Genomic DNA, 18,896 nt, shown 5'->3' with positions numbered 1-18,896 from the left:
ATTGTAACTTGATTTAAATTTTAATTTGATTATTCTCGAGATAATTTAACTTTTCGCTCAATTAGATTAACCTGAACTCCCACCCTTTCGGTGTAAACTTCATTCAACCCACTGATTTACTCTGTCATTCTGTCAATTTTTACCAAACTTACTCTCTCACTTACTCACTCATCTCTCTCTCTCTCTCTCGATTTTTTATTAATCGATCGAATCGATTCGATTCGATTCTTTTTGAGGACAAAGAAGTGTTTCTTTTCCTGATGTAACAGATTCTTACCTATTTAAATCACTTTCTCTTTCACCTCACTTTACTGTTTTGATTTCCAATGTCACAAGTTTCCCTTAAACCTTCACTTAAACCTACCCCAAAACCTCCCCGTTTCTCATCTTCAATTGCTCTCTCAGTTTACAAAATCTTGCAGAGTCGCAAAATGAATGAAGTACTCAACAAGCATCAAATTGTGTATTTACTACTTGTTTACGCCCGTGATGATCATATTCCGATCAATTGGCATTTCCTTCAAACAAATATTGATCATTTTCGGGATCTTGGATCGACTACTCATGATATGGAGAGCATTAAACGACACTACAAATTGGTCTCCATGGTCTATGATGAAGCGTACAGTCGTGAATGGAATTCATACCCCCATGAGGAGTTAGCAAATCGTCGAGAGAATGATTTGCTATTGCCTTGACTAAAGCCCATTCACCGTTCACATCTCATTTCTAGGATTTGTTTATTCTCTTTCATTATTCTGTATGTGTGCTACTTGTTGATCGTTTTCTATTATTTTACTTTTCTCCAGATTTCTCTGCTCATTAATTTTCACAAATTAATCTAAAATCCTTTGAATATTTTTGCTATTTATGGCTCGGTTATATATTAAATTAAATTGTAATCTCATTTTTTACAATCAAATTCCCAAAAACTAAACAAGTAATTCATACACAATAATCTATGGAATCCAATTAAATGTATTAGATCAAATCACCTAAAGTTGATTAACACAAAGAAGAGACTAGAAAAACTCTTTCAATTCATCAAAAGCATCTTTCAAGTGACTTTAGGCAAATTGGTTGATTAATTAAAAAATTCGAATCGATCAACTGCTCCACAAAACGTCCAGTAGTTTCAAGAAACAATTAAAAAAAAGAATTTCAAAATTGAATTGAGGTCAAAAAAGGTCATTAGTATTCAGAGATTAGAATTGAGATTGTCAACTAATTGAAACTAAATTAGAATGGAAATTCCAACTTCGAATACATGAAATTCTAACAGAAAACTACCTTGCATCGACAAAGATGAATTTTTCTATGCAAACATTTCACTTCCCCTTCGAATATGAAAAAAGAAAAAAGAGAAAAAAATTAAAACCAAATAGAAATTGACACCAAATGGAATTTCTAAATTAGAGACAATCGACAAATCATTTTTTTTCTACTCTAGTAACAAGGAACACAAAGGAAGACAAACAGATTCTCAAAGACAAAATAAAAAAGGTTAAAGGGTAACAAGAAATTGAACTTTACCCGCGTGATCTTTTTCCCGCTGACCTGATGACCTGAGGATAAATCCACTTGTTTGGGTTCGGAATGGAAATGAACCATTTTGATAGAGAAAAGAAAAGAAAAAAGAGAGAAAGCGGAGAGTCTGCGCATGCGCATGCGCAAATGCGATTCTCCAGCTGCGGTTAATTCAATTTCGACGCTTTCCCGGTTACTAGGATTCGGTTTCTCAGTTGACTAAAAGCCCGCTCACTGTTAACAACTCATTTCTAGATTTGTTTATGTGCTACCTGTTGATATTATTTATTCAATTATGGATATTCCTAAAACACCAGCACTTAATTCCCGTCTTGTGCTTAATTGTTCATCTAATTTTACCTCTGTTCGGGTTGAGAAATGTAAGTGTACCTTTCCTGTTTTTCTTGTTGAGAGAAAGAGAGAGAGAAATTTTGATATTTTCGGTGGTCTTAGTGGTTGACATTCTACTGGTTTTCCCTCTCTTTATCTGTTTTCTATGTGCCTTTATATTGTTTTTTCTCTTAATCTTATCATATTTTTCTCTTGTTCTTTTTTTCCTTTGTTTAATTTAGCTTCTCCTGAAAGTGAAAATTGTCAAGTTCCAAGGTTCCTGTTACAATCTATTCCTGAATTGACCAAGCATTTTACCCTTCGAGAGAAAATTGGAGAAGGAACTTTCTCCAAAGTCTATCGGGCCAAATTAATCAAAGATCCAACTAAAGAATATGCTTTGAAATGTATTGTCCCGACAATGAAATGGGATAGAGTAGCTGATGAGCTTAGATATTTACGAGACCTTGGTGGGGATTCTAACGTTATCGGTGTTAAAACTTGCCTATTTGGCAATGGGTTCAGTGTTATTGTGATGCCCTATTTTCGACATGATAGATTTGTTGATATACTCAAAGATATGACTTCCTGTGAGATTCGTGATTACATGAAAAATCTATTCATCGCCCTGGAGAAAGTGCATAAACATGGTATCATCCATCGTGACATTAAACCAAGCAACTTTTTGTTCAATAGAAAATTAAAATTATATGGACTGGTAGATTTTGGACTTGCTGAGGATGAAAAGTATCTGAGAAAACAAGCAATCAGTGCTCAAGTATCACAATTCCATCAAATTGCTCCCAAAAATAACAATACAAGAGCCGTTTTTAAAGATTTGACCAGGACAAATACCAATCTTGCTCTTTTAGGTAAAGATATGAATAAAAATCCTTTAATGGTTAAGAAAAGGACTTACGAAGCAATGACCACAAGCCCAGCTGATGCTAACATCATAACAAAAAAGATCAAAGTCGATAGAATGAATGGTAATCACGGAAATTTAAGTGCAGTAAAAGACTCTAATCAATTAAATCATCACCACCAAAATAATACATTAATCATTCCTGAAACACCACCAAAAAATATCATTGAACCAAATAGGATTGAAATGAAGACACCAAAGTTAATGTTAAAACCTTCATCCATCTCTAATCCATGTGCTTGTTACAGTAAAGATCAAATTTGTAATAATTGTTCAAACAGAGCTGATCTGGCCGCTCCTAGAGCGGGTACTAGAGGATTCCGAGCACCCGAGGTTTTATTGAAACATCTTCAGCAAACAACAGCCATCGATGTTTGGTCGGCCGGTGTAATAATGGCCTGTCTTTTGTCCCGTCGTTATCCTTTTTTCAGCACATTTTCCGATGATATGACTGCTCTCGCTCAAATGATCACCATTCTAGGAAGTAAAAGAGTTTGCAAGGCGGCACGTGAATTAAATCGAACCATTACTCTAAGTCCAAAGAAAATTCCACCTCTCGATTTGAAAATTTTATGCTGTCAACTTCAAGGCAATAATAGATTAGAAATCGACGATTCAGCATTTGATCTGTTAAATCGTCTTCTCGAACCTAATCCGAAAAGACGATTAACAGCATCTGAGGCTCTCAAACACCCATTCATTGTTCAACGAAGTTAATATCTATGTGATTATTTCTTTCTCTTTCATCACCCCCTCTCTCTCTCTCTTTCTCTCTCGCTCTTTCACTTGCTTCTTTTTTTCTGCTGATTAGAATATATCTTTTCAATATTTCTCATCATTTTGTGTAGTCATCATATCATTATTTCCAAATATGTGTCAATATTTATCATCTTATTCTCCTCCTTGACAAATAATTAAATGGAATATGATTTACTTTGAACGAAAAACAAAAGTTAACTCTAATCCACAGATCCAAAAAAAGAGGCTCCATTAATCCCCAAATAAGAGATGATCTCAATCCAATCAACTGGTAACGGATTTGATTCCAAACACATCTTTACCTAAATTAATAACTTTCATCTAAAACAAACAATTCCTCTTCCATCCATTGACCGATAACAGTTATTAATAATATAATCATCCAAAACAACAATCAACAATCAACAACAAAAAAATGACCAAATAAGAAAACGAGATTATAATTAAGAAAATAAAGATGAACAAATAAATTATAAATGAGAAAACAAAAACAAAATGAACGAAGTCCAAATAATTTAAATTCGCTCCAATAGATGGAGCCACTTTTTTCGGCGGAAATTCTATTCTATTTGAGAAATTTTCAAGTCAACAGAAATGATAACATTTACTCTTAGACTCTGCCAGTAGAAACTGTGAATGGTGTTATGTTGTTTTTTTATTAACTATTAATTGTACGACATTTTTAACCAAACAACAAACTATTTATTATAAATATTAATGTATCTAATTAGTTACCTAATTGTTTATACCTATCATTTAGTGATAGTTTAACTAATTGTGTGAGTTGTCATCATCCTTCTGGACGCGAGGGTCGATCACCTTTTTTATTATTATTATTATAAATCATCAATCATTTTTCATCTTCATCTTTAATCATCATCTTCATCATCATTGATACAACATCTTATTATTAACTAGTGTCTATTTCTTTCTCTCTCTCTCCATCTTAACATTTTCTAAAAGAAAAAAAATAATACGATGGTCAACGTTCCTAATCATTCAACCATTTTTTTATCTCTTCTGTGTCTTATTGCTTGTAGTATATCAATTTTCACTCTAATCAGAAATATTCAATTGGAGAAGCGATTGGCTTCATTAGAGACTTTACCTGTTTCGTCCAGTAGGATTAAACGATCAAATCCAGAATGTAATTGTCCACAGGGTAAGTAGAGAAGTAAAATGTTTCCAATCTCCTTCATTTATTTTTCTTCTTCTTGTCAGAAAAATACAACAAGAAAAGGAGAAGAAACAAATTCAATACCTGACAAAAATGTAGAATCATTTTGTTCTTTTCTCTTTTCTTATTTATTCTCTTTCGTAGAATATTATATGTATTTTTTTCTTCCATTTTATGTTCTATGTTATTTTATTTTCTCTCTCTCTCTCTCTCTCTCTCTTTCTGGTTTTTCTCTTAATACCTTATAGTCTCTATTTCACTTTGGCAGAGAGAGAGAAAGAGAAAGATAGAGAGTGAAAATGAAAAACTTCTACAACAAAGTAACGGAGAGAAAAGAGAAAAAAAGAAGCGAGAGAAAAAAATTATTCGTTAATTAATTATATCTCTATTCCAACGTAATCCTATCTCTCCATAATCTGTGGATTTTTTTTCCATTCAAAAAGTATCAGCTTAGTTTTTTGTCTTTACATTGAATGTAACCAATATTCCAATAGAATAGGAGAGAGAGAGAGAGAAAAAAATTGATGATAATTACAAAAGTTCCATAGATATTAACATCTCTTTGTATTAGAATTTGTGATATCTTTTGCTTTATCCTTCGCTTCCTCTCTAATCTTTAATCTTCTCTCTCCGATTAATTCAATCATAAATAGAAGCGATTTATGATTAAGGATATTTTCCTTTTTTTAGCATCTCTCTAGTTGAGCAAAAGATTCAATTGATTAATAATAATAGTGACGTTAATTGTTCAACTCACTTTTCGTCTTCGATATCAGTTTTATCTCCTATTCTCATCATCATGTATTAATTCATAACAATCTTGATTAACTCTGAGAATTAGAATAGAAAAAGAAAGAAAATATCTCATGTTTATTTTAATCATTACTTAGCAATCTAATTGATGATTTACTTTCATATATTTGCATAGAGAATTCGTTATTCTATTATTTTTTTTTCTCTCTTAATTCTATTCTGTTCTTGATTTCTTTTCTGTTTCTTTATTATTATTACAAGATTCATTCTCTTAGTTAATCCTGTTATCTGAATATATTGCAATTCTTTTTTCATAGAAAAAATTATTTACATTTATCATTAGAACAAATCATTCTCATCATTTGATTATTAAATTGTTCATCTAATTGTTTCCAATCATCTTTCTCTATTACATTTACCTTTAAAGGTCCACCCGGTAAAAGAGGTAAACGGGGTAAAAAAGGTGAATCAGGAACAATTGGATCCCCTGTAAGTATTGCAATTGATTAGAAGCCATTAATTTAATCATTTAATTGTTTACCTTTAGTTTATCATCATTAATAATTGTAATTTACTAATTTCTTTATAATATTTGTCAACATTTTCCATTAAGGGACCAGTTGGACCGCCTGGAAAGCCTGGTTTCCCTGTAAGTATAATAATAATCAACTTAATTAGTTGTCATCACAAAAGTTTACACATGAACAATTAATTTAACTAATTAATTATGAGAAATCTAAAATAATTCATACATTTCTTTTCCTCCTTAACTGAAAAGGGTGCTATTGGAATAGATGGTCCCAAAGGTGATCCTGTAAGTTAATTGTTACTATTTGTTAATTGTTATTTTCTTTAGATTTGGTTAATTAGTTTGTTAGAAACATTATCATTTTCATCAACATCATCATCATGGGTAAATAAGATGATTCTCAAGTGATTATTATCAACAATTTCATCAAAAAACATTGTGTTCAACGTTACTGTCTTAATAGTAACAAAATCATCATCATCATCATCAACATCTTCATTAACATTTTCATCTCTTATCATCTTGTTGATCATCAATATAATCGTTATCATCTGTTGGTGTATTGTTTCTTTGATAAATTTCTCAGTGTTGTGTTTATAAGTGATTCTGTTTTCTGCATCATCATCATCATCATCCTTTATGGGCTCCTTATCTTCATCTTTATCATTGTTGTTATTGTTTCTATCATCATTATCTACTTCCTTTGAATCAACTGATAATCATCTTTAATCAGCATCCTACATCTTCCAACTATGTATGTTTTAACCAACAGCTTCTTCATCATCCCAAGATATTGCTCATAATCATGATAATAATCAGCAATCAACATGCTCTCACAAACATATATACTTTCATCTTATTATTGCAAATTAAATCTTCATCAATTTCTGTTCATCATTGGTGCAATTGGTTATTGTTGAGTGAATTGTTAACACAATTTTTTGTTTTCCAAGCTTCGTTTCAACTTACATCATTGATTCAACTCTTATGTATCTGCATGTTATTATCATCGAGAAAGCAACAAGAAAAAAAAATGGAATAATTTTCAACCAAACTGTCAATCATCAGCTGATTATTTAGGTTTCACTATTTATCATGTGTCTCTGTAGCTTTAATTTAATCTCCTATCAAATTACCGTATAACCTTTAACATCTCCCTCTTCTTCTCTCTCATTCTCTTTCTGCTCTCTTCCTTTACCATGAAAATAACATTCTGATAATAGTTGGATCGTTAATAATCACATACATGTGATTGCATGTTACAAACCCTTACCCATGATGCATGATTCTTATTCTCAATCTCTATACATGAATCTTCACTCTATTATGTTTATAAATCTTTAATCGATGATGTGATTTTTGATAATTTGTTCAGTCAAAGATAAATGAATTTCTTCATGTTTCATCATGTTTATGGTGAAACTAGTCTATTGATTTTCCAATTTAAATTAATACAATTTAATTCAATTGTGTGTTGTGTATATTCAATGTTTTCTTTTCTTCTTTTCCTTTCTTATTATTATTCTTCATCTTCTAATCAATAATACCAGGGAGAAAAAGGTGATAAAGGAGACAAAGTAAGTTACTGTTTTAATCCATTTATCATTTTCATAACATTATCATCACCATCATCATCATCATCATCACTTTATATATCTCATGTATTATTATTATTAGATATTGAGTTCATAATATCATTTTTTCTCTCTCCTTCCTCATCTTCATCCCTACCTCCTCCTCCTCTTTCTCGTATTCTTACACCTTATCATGTTTTCTCATCTTTTCCTCATCTTTTTTTCATCATTGGTTAATATTGGTTTTCTTATACTTTTATAATATTATTTACTATTTTCTTTGACAGGGAGAAAGTGGATTTGATTTATTCACAACAACCAAGGTGAGTGATAAGTAAATATTTTGATATGTGTTATATTCACAATACTACATATACACTGAATGAATCAAATGTAATTCAAACTTTACTTTTAAACAATTAACTAACAATACTAATACAGAAATTGACAATTTGCAACTTTTTAACTATTTTACATGAAAACGAGTTGTTTACATTTAATTAATATTGTTATCTTTTAAATATAAGATTAATATACTAACACTTTTTATCTAATCTCTTGTTATGTTTACTTGGATGGTTACTTGTGATATTGATTAATTGGTATTAATACCTTTAAATAAACTTGGTTTTCCTTTTGATTAGCTTTTTGATTGTTATTACGTTATTTTTTTTTTCCTATGAACACAATTAATGTTCAACTTTTATTTTGATTAATTATCAATCTAGGGTGGAGTTAAACGGTCAGTCACTCAATTACAAGGAGGATCACTCGGGTATGCTGAGATAATTGCTCTCAAGGTTAGTTAAACAACATCGTTTGTATATTAACAGAATAGTTAAGATATAAATCCAATCAGAATCAATTATTTATTGATGAAAAACTTTGATTCCAAGTCCAGTAATCATGATGATGATGATGATGATCCATTTTCATCAAATCTTAATCATAATCAGTCGGTAAGATGTTGATGGTATAGTTTCCACTATTAATATCAAATAGATTGATGAAATAATTATTTATATTCAACAATCAACTTGTCAATAGAATGTTAAAAATTGTGACATGAAGAAATGACATCTTTTGGGTTATTCTTCAGGCAATTTATTCAATCTATTATAGTCCCGTTATCTTCATCTTCATCTCCATCATCATAAATTGATTCAATTTGAATCATCGTTTTGTCAATCTAACCATTTTAAAAGGATCCTTTTCCGTTGCGATTATCATAACTATTTTCATTGGTAATGTTTAACAGTTAAATTGTTTAGATATTGCCTCCTACTCCTCATCATCATCATCATCACAATCTCTAAATCACATCTTCCTTTTATCATTATCCATATCATCATCATCTATTATCCAACTTTTAACTGTATCTTCGTATCGAGTCAATGAAATGAAGACGAGAAAAAAAATAGATACAATTAATTTTATTGACACTGTTAATCCAATATAATCGACTCTTCCTCTTCCTCCTATTTCCTTATCCCGCCCTCCCTCCTCTTCTCATTGAATTTCTGCTTATTTTACCAATGAATTGGCACGATTCTGGTCAATCATTGAATTAACCTGTCACTGACAATTTACCAACAATCAGAATCATGTCTCTTTTCATGAGAGTTGATTTTTCGTCCCTCTTTTAACAATTGTCACTTTAAGCTGTTAAGTGTTATCATCTTGAAGATGATAAAGTGTACACATAAACTTGTATACACTTTATCACCATACTCACCAATTTATTCAAGGCCTAATTGATTCATATTCATTTAATTACTTGAATAAATCTTAATCAACTAACCATTAATATTATCATTGGTAACACAAGTCTGGAAATAAATTCAAAAATAACCCACTCACAGTTTCCTCGCAATTACAATAATAATAACTTTTCTTCCGTTTCCTCCTCAAGCGATATTGTAAAATTCAAGATTATCATTTTATCTCCGAGAAGGGAGAGTAAAATAGAGAGAGAGAGAGAGAGAGAGAATGAGTGAGTAAGTGAGAGAGTAGGTTTGGTAAAAATTGACAGAATGACAGAGTAAATCAGTGGGTTGAATGAAAATTACACCGAAAGGGTGGGAGTTCAGGTTAATCTAATTGAGCGAAAAGTTAAATTATCTCGAGAATAATCAAATTAAAATTTAAATCAAGTTACAATTATGACAATTGATTCAATTTCTGTCATGACAATTTTTATCCAATTAGTTGATTGTTTCGTCCATCAACTGAATGTATATAATATTCATCTTGATAAGTAATTAGTTAATAAACAAATAATTATAAAGGTTTGAATTAGCATTTGATTCATGTTGATTAATTGTAATCAAACATCTAATTAACATGTTCTACCACAATTAACTAATTAACTCTTATTAGGGATTAGCAAGTCTGGGTGTTACTTTATCGCCTGGTGATTTATTATTGTTAAAAGTAAGTTAATCAAATTGTTGTTTAGCTTGATGACAATTTAATTTTATCGCCCCATTCATACAATTAACATTCATTCATTTATTTTTTCTCATTCAATTAACTTTTTTTATTACAATTAAATTGTTGATTTATTTACTTGTCATTATCAATTTATACTTATTATTATTTTAGATTGTAAATTTAATTCCGTTGTTAATTTTGATTTGTTTCTTTATTATTATTTTTTTCCTTCCTTGATTGTAATTTGTTTACTTAATTATTTACAATTTACAATAATTTTGATTGATTTTTTTTTTTCGTACTCTTAATTGGGTTTAATTAACTGTTAATTGTTTCTTAATCCTCCAAAGGGTGAACCTGGTAATGCTGGTCCACCGGGTCCCCCTGGTCCTCCTGGTTTAACTGGATTACCTGGTTTTGATGGCAGAATAGGTAAGTTAATCATTCAATTAATTAATCACTTAATCATTTGATCAAATTTACTTTGATATAAAATTTTCAAATTAATCAAATATTTCATCATCTTGATAATCAATGTTGAAAAGATTAACGTTTATGTCAATGAACTTGTTTCATTAAATCACTAGTTTCAAGATTATCTCTTGGATTATCATGATTAACTTTTAATTTTTACCTTGTAATTAGTTTTTTTTGTGGTTAATTATCATAATCAACAATCAAATTAACATTATCTTTTATTGATTATATTTCTCTTGTTGTATTTTTTACCTCTTCCTTTGATAATATCTAATAGGATCTCCTGGTGAACCGGTAAGTTGATTATTTCAAGTTAAATTGTTGAGTAAACCTTTTGAGATTGATGATCAATACTTGAAAAGTAATCAACGTAACAACTTAACACTCACATACACAATCAGTTGATTGATATTGTATTAAAATTGCCTTTCAATTGAGTGTACAAGTTACTTACTGATAATCAAATTACAATTTCAATCACAATTATTGATAATCATTCATCAAATTGTTACCACAATTAGTTTTTCATCACTCTGTCAATATCCAGCAATTAATCATTTTTGGATAATCTCTTGTTTACCTTATCCAGGGACCCAGAGGTGAACTTGGTCCACCGGGGCCAACAGGTCCTCTTGGCCCAATAGGTAAGGATGGTTTACCTGGACCCAAGGTAATTATTGATCAATTTAAATTTTACACGTAACAATCAGTTAATTGTCTATAAATCCAAATACCATCTCTCCATTAAGATGATTAAAAGATAGATGCAAGTTTGGTAATAAAAAAGCAATAATATTAAGAAGACGAAAACTAATTGGTTGTTTAAAGAGTAACTTAATAGTAGTAAGAGTAGTTGCAATCATTAAGAAAATTAGATTATAATTTGAATTTAATTTAAATGATGATAAGTTAATCTGTTCAATTACTGATAATTTCATTCAATTAGAAAATTATCTCGTGTTGATTTATACAGGGCATTTCACCAAGTTTTTCTTGAATAACTTTTTTGTTTTTGAGTGTTCAGAACCCAGACTCGAGTTAGGGTAGTTTAGGCCATACTCAATGGTCATATTAAAATATCAAGGTCATTCCAGTCATTTTGTTAGGATACAGTTTCAAGGTCATTTGATGGTCACAATTGATTTAAATTTAAAAAACCAACATGAGCCTAAATCACAAAGATTCCTCGACTCTCATGCTCTTTGTAACGAGCAAATTAATGAAAGTTGAATGAAAAGGATTCCACCTCAAAAACGCTATATCTCAGCAACTAAGAATTTTCAAAAGTTGTAAACTCGTCAAGCTCGTCAGCAAATCATTCTCTCGACGATTTGCTAACTCCTCATGGGGTGATGAATTCCATTCACGACTAGTAGCACACATACAGAAGAAATGAAAGAGAATAAACAAATCCTAGAAATGAGATGTGAACGGTGAATGGGCTTTAGTCAAGGCAATAGCAAATCATTCTCTCGACGATTTGCATACTCCTCACGGAGTGATGAATTCCATTCACGACTGTACGCTTCATCATAGACCATGGAGACCAATTTGTAGTGTCGTTTAATGCTCTCCATATCATGAGTAGTCGATCCAAGATCCCGAAAATGATCAATATTTGTTTGAAGGAAATGCCAATTGATCGGAATATGATCATCACGGGCGTAAACAAGTAGTAAATACACAATTTGATGCTTGTTGAGTACTTCATTCATTTTGCGACTCTGAAAGATTTTGTAAATTGAGTGAGAAATTGATGATGAGTTGGTTTTTTAAATTTGAATCGATTGTGACCATCAAATGACCTTGAAAACTTATCCTAACAAAATGACTGGAATGACCTTGATATTTTAATACGATAATTGAGTATGGCCTAAACCACCATAACTCGAGTCTGGGGTCTTAACACTCAAAAACAAAAAAGTTATTCAAGAAAAACTTGTTGGAAACTCGGTGAAATGCACTTTACATATGAACAATTTAAATTGTAATTCATAGTTTTGGTTAATGTTTTGAGGTTCAATTTTTATTACAAACGATTTGATTACAATTATAGTTGATTAATTGTTGTTTTAATTTCTAACAATTTAATCAGGGTGATAAAGGAGACAAAGGTGATCGAGGATTAACAACAACACTAGATGGTAATGCCTTCCCAACGGGATTTATTGAAGGACCTGCAGGTCCACCCGGTCCTCCTGGACCCGCTGGACCCCCAGGGCGAAAGGTACGTCCTATCACTTTGTCCACACAACCTTTGACCTCAAATGATTCAATGATATTGGTCGCAGTAACCTCACCTTTTACCCACTAACAATTAACATCCACTACTAGAAAACTAACCCAATTAACTTAAATTTCACTCTCTCTCTCTCTTTTTTCTTGCTTTTCCAAATTAATGGATAATTTTGTAAAATTAAACCTTTAAATTGTTGTGATTGCTTAATTGTTGTTGGTGTGTTAATCAAAAGGGTGATACTGGTCAACAGGGACCACAAGGTGAACATGGAGAGAAAGGTGATAAAGGTGAAAGAGGACGAAGGGGCAAAAGGGTATGGACTCAGTTATTATCGATAATAGAATTGATAAAATATCCTTGCATCTTTATTTGCCTGAATTACTTAAATTTAATTGTCAATAATTATCCTAAATTGTTTGATTTGTTGCTTTTATCATTAATCAAATTCTCATTTTTTGTTTATTGAGTGAGAATTGAACAAGCAAAGAAAAGCATTTACCTTGTTGATTTCAAATGAAATGATTAGCAATTAAGGTGTGGTTCCGTCAATGATTACACTAAATGATTACATGGTGATTAATTATTTACTTACATCAACTGATGTTAATCTGATCTTGAAGAGAAAAAAAATTAAGAGACTCTCTAATCAACTAATCTACTAATCCACTGATTCCCTAACAATTTAATTGCGATACTGCGACCAAGCTTTTAAATTTTGTCTGTTTGATTTCAATGCAAACCAATTACACAAAAATTGACTTTGCAAAAAGTAAGTATTACAAAAATCATGTTTTAATCATGATTTATGATTTAGATTTAAATTGCAATCTTGTCTTTAAGTGTTTGAGTGAGTGTGTGTCTGTGTGCATGGGTTGATTGTTAATTCAGTTGAAATTAATCTGTAATCATTTTTTGCGTTTTTTTTACCACCAAAAATTCAAGGGTAAACCTGGTAAAGCTGGTCCACCCGGTGACGCAGGACCCAAAGGTGAGATCGGTATTGGAGCTAAAGGCGAGAAAGGTGACATTGGATTACCTGGTCCTCAGGTAAAGTTTGGGTTTCGTTTTTTTAATCTTTAATCTGTTCATGTCTAAATTCAAACAATTTAACTGCTTTTGACATTGAAATGAAGGGAAAAACGTAATTGAAAATTGATTTTACTTTTTAACAACAACTCGGTTGGAAGTCACATAAATCAAATCACAGTTAACGGATTACCTTTTCCAACAATTTAAATACGTTTAGATGGTTATCTTACCTTTTCAATTTATCATCATCATTATCATCTCTCTCTCTCTCTCTCTCTCTCTTTGTATTTTCTTTATCTCCATCTTCATCCTCTTCTTTTGATACTTTCCTTCATTTCTATTAGATTGAAGATCATTCAAAATGTAATCAATTCTCAATCAATGTTACGATTTAGAGAAAATTGTAATTCAAGTGATTTGTCATTTTGTTTTCTCTATTTGCTTTTGTATTGACAATTTTGTTTTTTTTTTCGTTTGTTAATTGTAACAATTTAGGGTGAACAAGGTCTTCTAGGTCGAGATGGGCTGGATGGCACAGCGGGACCTCAAGGTCCTCCTGGACCTCAGGGTGAAAGAGGCGATAAGGGTCATCAGGTTTGTTTGAATATCTTATTACATTGTTTACCAATTAGCTCAATTTTTTTGTTTATATTTAACTTTTTGATTATTTTCAGTGATAAACTTAAAAGTTGAGACAAAATTTAATCATAATTATCAACTAAATTGACATTTTGTTTACATTTAATTAACAATTGACTATCTTAGGGTGACATGGGTCCACCAGGTATGATGGGCCCACCTGGTTTACCTGGACCACCAGGAACAAATGGAGGGAAAGGTGACAAAGGTGACAAAGGTGATCTAGTGGTAAGTTACATTCAATAAATTGTCATATTAATAATAATCATATTGATAATAATGAGATAAATCAAACATTGATTATATTAAGTATTATTGTTAAATCAACTTTTCTGTCTCTTGACAATTAAGGATACGAAAAATAAACAATCAACTTGTAATCAGTTGCATTATTAATAAGCATTGATATAAGATTATAAATGATCCATTAATATTAATACATCGATTGAGATGTTAAGTAATTAATCCAAGTGATGATAATTGTGATTAACTAATTGGTCTTACCTCTTTGTCTCAAAATAGCCTCAAGCAATGAGATACATCAAAGACTATGAAGCATTTGGTGATAGGATTGAATCTTTATCAGGACCACCAGGCCCTCCAGGACCACCGGTAAGGAGATAATTATATACTCATTTGAATTTCTTTTTGTGGGAATTTCGACTCCATTATTACTAAATCATCATCATCATCATCATCTCTCTCTCTCTCTCTCTCTCTCTCTCTCTCTTCTGCATGTTTTGTGAATATTGAAAGAAAGTGGGTTGGTTAATAATACATAGATGGTTTTACCTGATAATCTATAAAGGAAAACATTGTTATCCAAACAAAAATCAGATCTTTTTTTCCTCATTCAAAGATTGACCTTTTCTTCAGGGAAACGCCTAATCTTCATTCATAATACACGCTGGTCATCATAAGAATCACATTTTAGTGTGAGAGTTGATGTTTTACTTGACCGTACAAGAGAGAGAGAGAGAGGGAGAGATGCATCATGGAAGCAATTTAGAGCAATCTTAATTGTTACCCAGTATCTTTTATGATAATTTAGGTAATTGCTTTCTCTAAATCATATTGAAGTAATCATGATTATCTTTAATTATTTGGAGAAAAAGTTTTCGTTTATTTTTCAAGTAGAAACGGAAAAGGATGATGGAAAGTTAATTATGTCTAATCTGACCACTAATCTTTGCTTTTACAATTTTAATTAAATTGTAATAACTTTCGTAATTGCAAATTGTTGTAATCTTTGTGTCGGTATAATTTGTTTTTTTACTTGATACATTTTCAGGGCTTACCTGGTATCCATGGTCCTCCCGGTATAAAAGGTGATCCTGGAAATGATGGATTAAGAGGTTTTCCAGTGAGTATATATTTTTAGTTAATTGTTGATTTACATGATTGATTAAACTTTAATCAAAGAGGATTTAACTCAATTCTATCTCTCTTTGTTTCAAATCTATTTCAATTCTCAGGGTGAAAAGGGTGACAGAGGTGATCAAGGAGCTATGGGATTACCTGGACCTGAAGGTCTTAAAGGTGAACAAGGATTAATGGTATGAAATAACAATTATCTAATTGCAATTAACTTTATTACTAACTCTTAAATCAACAAGGTAATCTACATCATTGACGGTTAATCAGTTACAATTAAGAAAACGTTTCGAAAACTAAATCAATGCTTTTTCTTGCAATCTCGTTCTCATTCATTTCCATTGGTTCCCTTTCTTGTTTTTTTTCAAAAAAAAAATCCTCTCTTTCAATTTACAATTAATCCAATTTAATTTACTAATTATGATTACTATTATCACACTATATTAATTTACTTTTAAAACAAAAAAACACAATTTATTATGTTTAAATTATTGTGGTCATAAAAAAATGATTTAATATCAAGGGTCCTCCTGGTCTTGACGGGATGAAGGTGATTATTAACTAATTAACTAACTAATTGCGACTAAAAAACCACTAACATTTTCCCCCTTACCTTGACTACTGGATTAACCATGTTAATCTTAATCCTAATCCTAATCCCTTTTTCCATTCATCTAACCCGTTAATCCAATTGTTAACATCAGGGTGATCGTGGTGAGACTGGACTTAGCGGAGAGAAGGGTGTTACTGGATTTCCGGTATGTCCACTATAAATGGTCAAGCCAAGTTTGTCCAGTTTATTGATTATCCAAAAAAACATCTAACCCATGATGAAAAATCATTAATCATCAATTAGTTTGATTAAGTAACAATTAAGTTAATAACAAGGGAGGAACCATTGAAATTATTATCAAGAGAGACAATTATTTTCGTATATTATTGATCCGGATTAAGTTTTGGATAAATCTTAACAATTTATTTATATATTATTAGTTTTAATAGCTTATTATTAAGATGGATCATCAAGTTAATTGTAACAATTTAATAGTAATCAACTAATGATGATGATGATTATGATGATAATCTTAATCCTAATCTCTTTCTTGATGTTTATCTCTAATTTTTTGTTAATCATTTCTTTTGCTTCCTTAATTACCTAACACTAATTGGATGAATATGATTATTAACCATTGGCAAAAATTAAATTAATATTAACACAAATAACAATTTGTTGATTGTTACGATTAATAATAATTAATATAAATAAAGGGAACTGATGGAATCCCTGGCTTACCGGTAATTAACTAATCAACCAAATCAGAATTAACAAAAATTGATCAATCCAAATTGTTTAATCCCTTCAGATTTTGTCACAATTAATGATTATGTTTTTGTTAATTGTCTTCATATTAATTGAACTGGATTAGCATCTCCCAAAATCCTGCATTGATTAAGATTAATTATTTTCCATTTTCTTTTAATTGTTTTGATTATTTCTTTTATTTAATATTCTTTTGTTTCTTTTTTTCTTGTCATTATTAATCTTTCAAAGATAATCCATCTTAATCCTTTACCTTTAATCGGTAGATTTAAATTTGTTTTTTTTTCTTTTTCTTTTCACTAATCCATAGGGACCCAAAGGTGACAAAGGTGATTCAGTGTTAACGGTAAGTGAAAGATAATTACTTGAATTGTTTCACTATTATTGTATTCATGTGAATAGTTAATCAACAATCAACTGATTTAGTTGTCAGTGTGGTTGAAAAATGATTCTCATTGTGATGATAATTTAATATTTACATTGATTGTTGGAAAACTTGGTTCTCAGTTTGTTCAATTCAATGTTCATCAGGAGTTTATCTTTTCCCCTGAATATTTTTTATCTTCATTCAGAATTGAAATGATTCTGATTTAAAAGCATTGGGAACAAAATATAAACTACAATTGGGATTGAAATTGGAAATTGATTTTCTAACAACAACTCAGTTGGAAATCACATAAATCAAATCAGTTGACAGATTATTTTGCTCAATTTAAATACGTTTTTTCCAATGTTTATCTTACCTACTTTTACATCCTTCTTATTTTGCTCATCTTCATCCTCTCTCTTTATCATCCTCCTCTTCATCTTTTCATCCTCATCCTCATCTTCATTTCTCTCTCTTTCTCTGGTACATTTTATCATTTTCTTGAGTTGTCCTATCAAAATATAAAGTCTCTCTCTTTACCTTGATTTAATTATGATTTATTTTTGCTTGTTCAATGTCAGTTTGAGGCGTTTGATGTTTTCAAGAATTGCTCTTGATTGCCTGTTAATTGTTGTTAATTTAATTTCACATTTTCTAACAGGGTGATCAAGGTCTTGTTAATCGTAATGGATTAGTAGATGAAGGATCGCCACGGGTTCAGGGTCCTCCTTCTGGTCTTCTTCGTGGTGAATAAGGTGGTGATGTTATGATGTGATTCGAGTCATCAGGTATTCTTATTAACCATTCATTTGTTTTTCTTTCATTTCATTAAATTGTCACAATTAATTTTTTTCTTCTCTTTTTTGTATCAGGTTAATTTATCACATCGATTTTGATTGCCAACAAACATATCAATCTATCAACTCTCTCTCTCTCTCTTTCTTTATCTCTTTCTCTTAATCAACTCTTATTTTGAGCTGTAATTAAGAACCATCATCATCTTGTACAACAATATAACACATTGTTGAGATTAACTTTTAATTTCAACAACTTTAATTAACTTTAATCTTTTTGATAATAAAAAATTATTCGATGCCAATGCTGCCATCTCTTGTTTTTATTTCGTAGCTTTCGCCTCCGAAAATTAATCAATGAAAAGCAAATCAAATCTTTCTTCATTTACTCTTCACAGTTAGAATCCAACCAATTTGAACTGTATTAGAAAAAAAGAAAATCAATCAATTAACCTGTTTAAGTATAACAATTGGAAACAAATTAAAATCAATCCAATTTTATTTACGCCAGTGGCTAATATTTCATACATAAACTCCAGGCTGCCCTGGAGGCCCGTTAGGACACTGAGCTAGTCGCTCAGTTCTGTTATTCATATATTTCATTTATTGTATTTTGTTTATTTCATTCAAATCTTCATGTTTAAATATA

The 18,896-nt window shown here is 30.7% G+C and overlaps 2 protein-coding genes across 7 annotated transcripts; both read left to right on the top strand.

Moving 5' to 3' along the window:
* Positions 1–1,500: 1,500 nt before the first annotated feature.
* On the top strand, positions 1,501–3,935 carry LOC128387359 (uncharacterized). Its single transcript, XM_053346549.1, has 2 exons — positions 1,501–1,907; positions 2,100–3,935. Exons 1-2 carry the CDS (start codon positions 1,823–1,825, stop codon positions 3,497–3,499), a joined length of 1,485 nt encoding a protein of 494 aa, XP_053202524.1. The 5' UTR covers positions 1,501–1,822; the 3' UTR covers positions 3,500–3,935.
* A 224-nt stretch (positions 3,936–4,159) lies between these two features.
* On the top strand, positions 4,160–18,552 carry LOC128387358 (collagen alpha chain CG42342-like). Of its 6 annotated transcripts, XM_053346542.1 has the most exons (24): positions 4,162–4,703; positions 5,899–5,960; positions 6,085–6,120; positions 6,250–6,285; positions 7,551–7,577; positions 7,862–7,897; positions 8,303–8,374; positions 9,954–10,007; positions 10,358–10,439; positions 10,762–10,778; positions 11,074–11,154; positions 12,580–12,711; positions 13,666–13,770; positions 14,248–14,346; positions 14,518–14,619; positions 14,914–15,003; positions 15,683–15,754; positions 15,867–15,947; positions 16,289–16,315; positions 16,470–16,523; positions 17,035–17,061; positions 17,397–17,432; positions 18,115–18,241; positions 18,326–18,552. In XM_053346542.1, the coding sequence occupies exons 1-23, from the start codon at positions 4,520–4,522 to the stop codon at positions 18,205–18,207; spliced, it is 1,605 nt and encodes a 534-aa protein (XP_053202517.1). In that variant the 5' UTR covers positions 4,162–4,519; the 3' UTR covers positions 18,208–18,241; positions 18,326–18,552. The 6 variants fall into 6 exon arrangements, with proteins under 6 accessions (XP_053202523.1, XP_053202517.1, XP_053202519.1 ...); XM_053346548.1 differs by lacking the exon at positions 12,580–12,711 and having other exon boundaries at positions 4,160–4,703; XM_053346544.1 differs by lacking the exon at positions 17,035–17,061.
* The last annotated feature ends 344 nt before the right edge of the window (positions 18,553–18,896 follow it).

The sequence above is a fragment of the Panonychus citri genome, unplaced genomic scaffold (genome assembly GCF_014898815.1).
Source record: "Panonychus citri isolate SS breed McGregor unplaced genomic scaffold, ASM1489881v1 Contig00083, whole genome shotgun sequence".
Lineage (NCBI taxonomy): Eukaryota > Metazoa > Arthropoda > Arachnida > Trombidiformes > Tetranychidae > Panonychus > Panonychus citri.
This window is presented reverse-complemented; position numbering and strand designations above follow the sequence as displayed.

Excerpts from the sequence above, each read along its gene's own strand:
- LOC128387359 (XM_053346549.1), top strand. The coding sequence starts at position 1,823 with ATGGATATTCCTAAAACACCAGCACTTAATTCCCGTCTTGTGCTTAAT. Across the intron at positions 1,908-2,099 it reads CTCTGTTCGGGTTGAGAAAT|CTTCTCCTGAAAGTGAAAAT; the intron begins GTAAGTGTACCT and ends TGTTTAATTTAG.
- LOC128387358 (XM_053346542.1), top strand. The coding sequence starts at position 4,520 with ATGGTCAACGTTCCTAATCATTCAACCATTTTTTTATCTCTTCTGTGT. Across the intron at positions 13,771-14,247 it reads TTGGATTACCTGGTCCTCAG|GGTGAACAAGGTCTTCTAGG; the intron begins GTAAAGTTTGGG and ends GTAACAATTTAG. Across the intron at positions 17,062-17,396 it reads ATGGAATCCCTGGCTTACCG|GGACCCAAAGGTGACAAAGG; the intron begins GTAATTAACTAA and ends ACTAATCCATAG.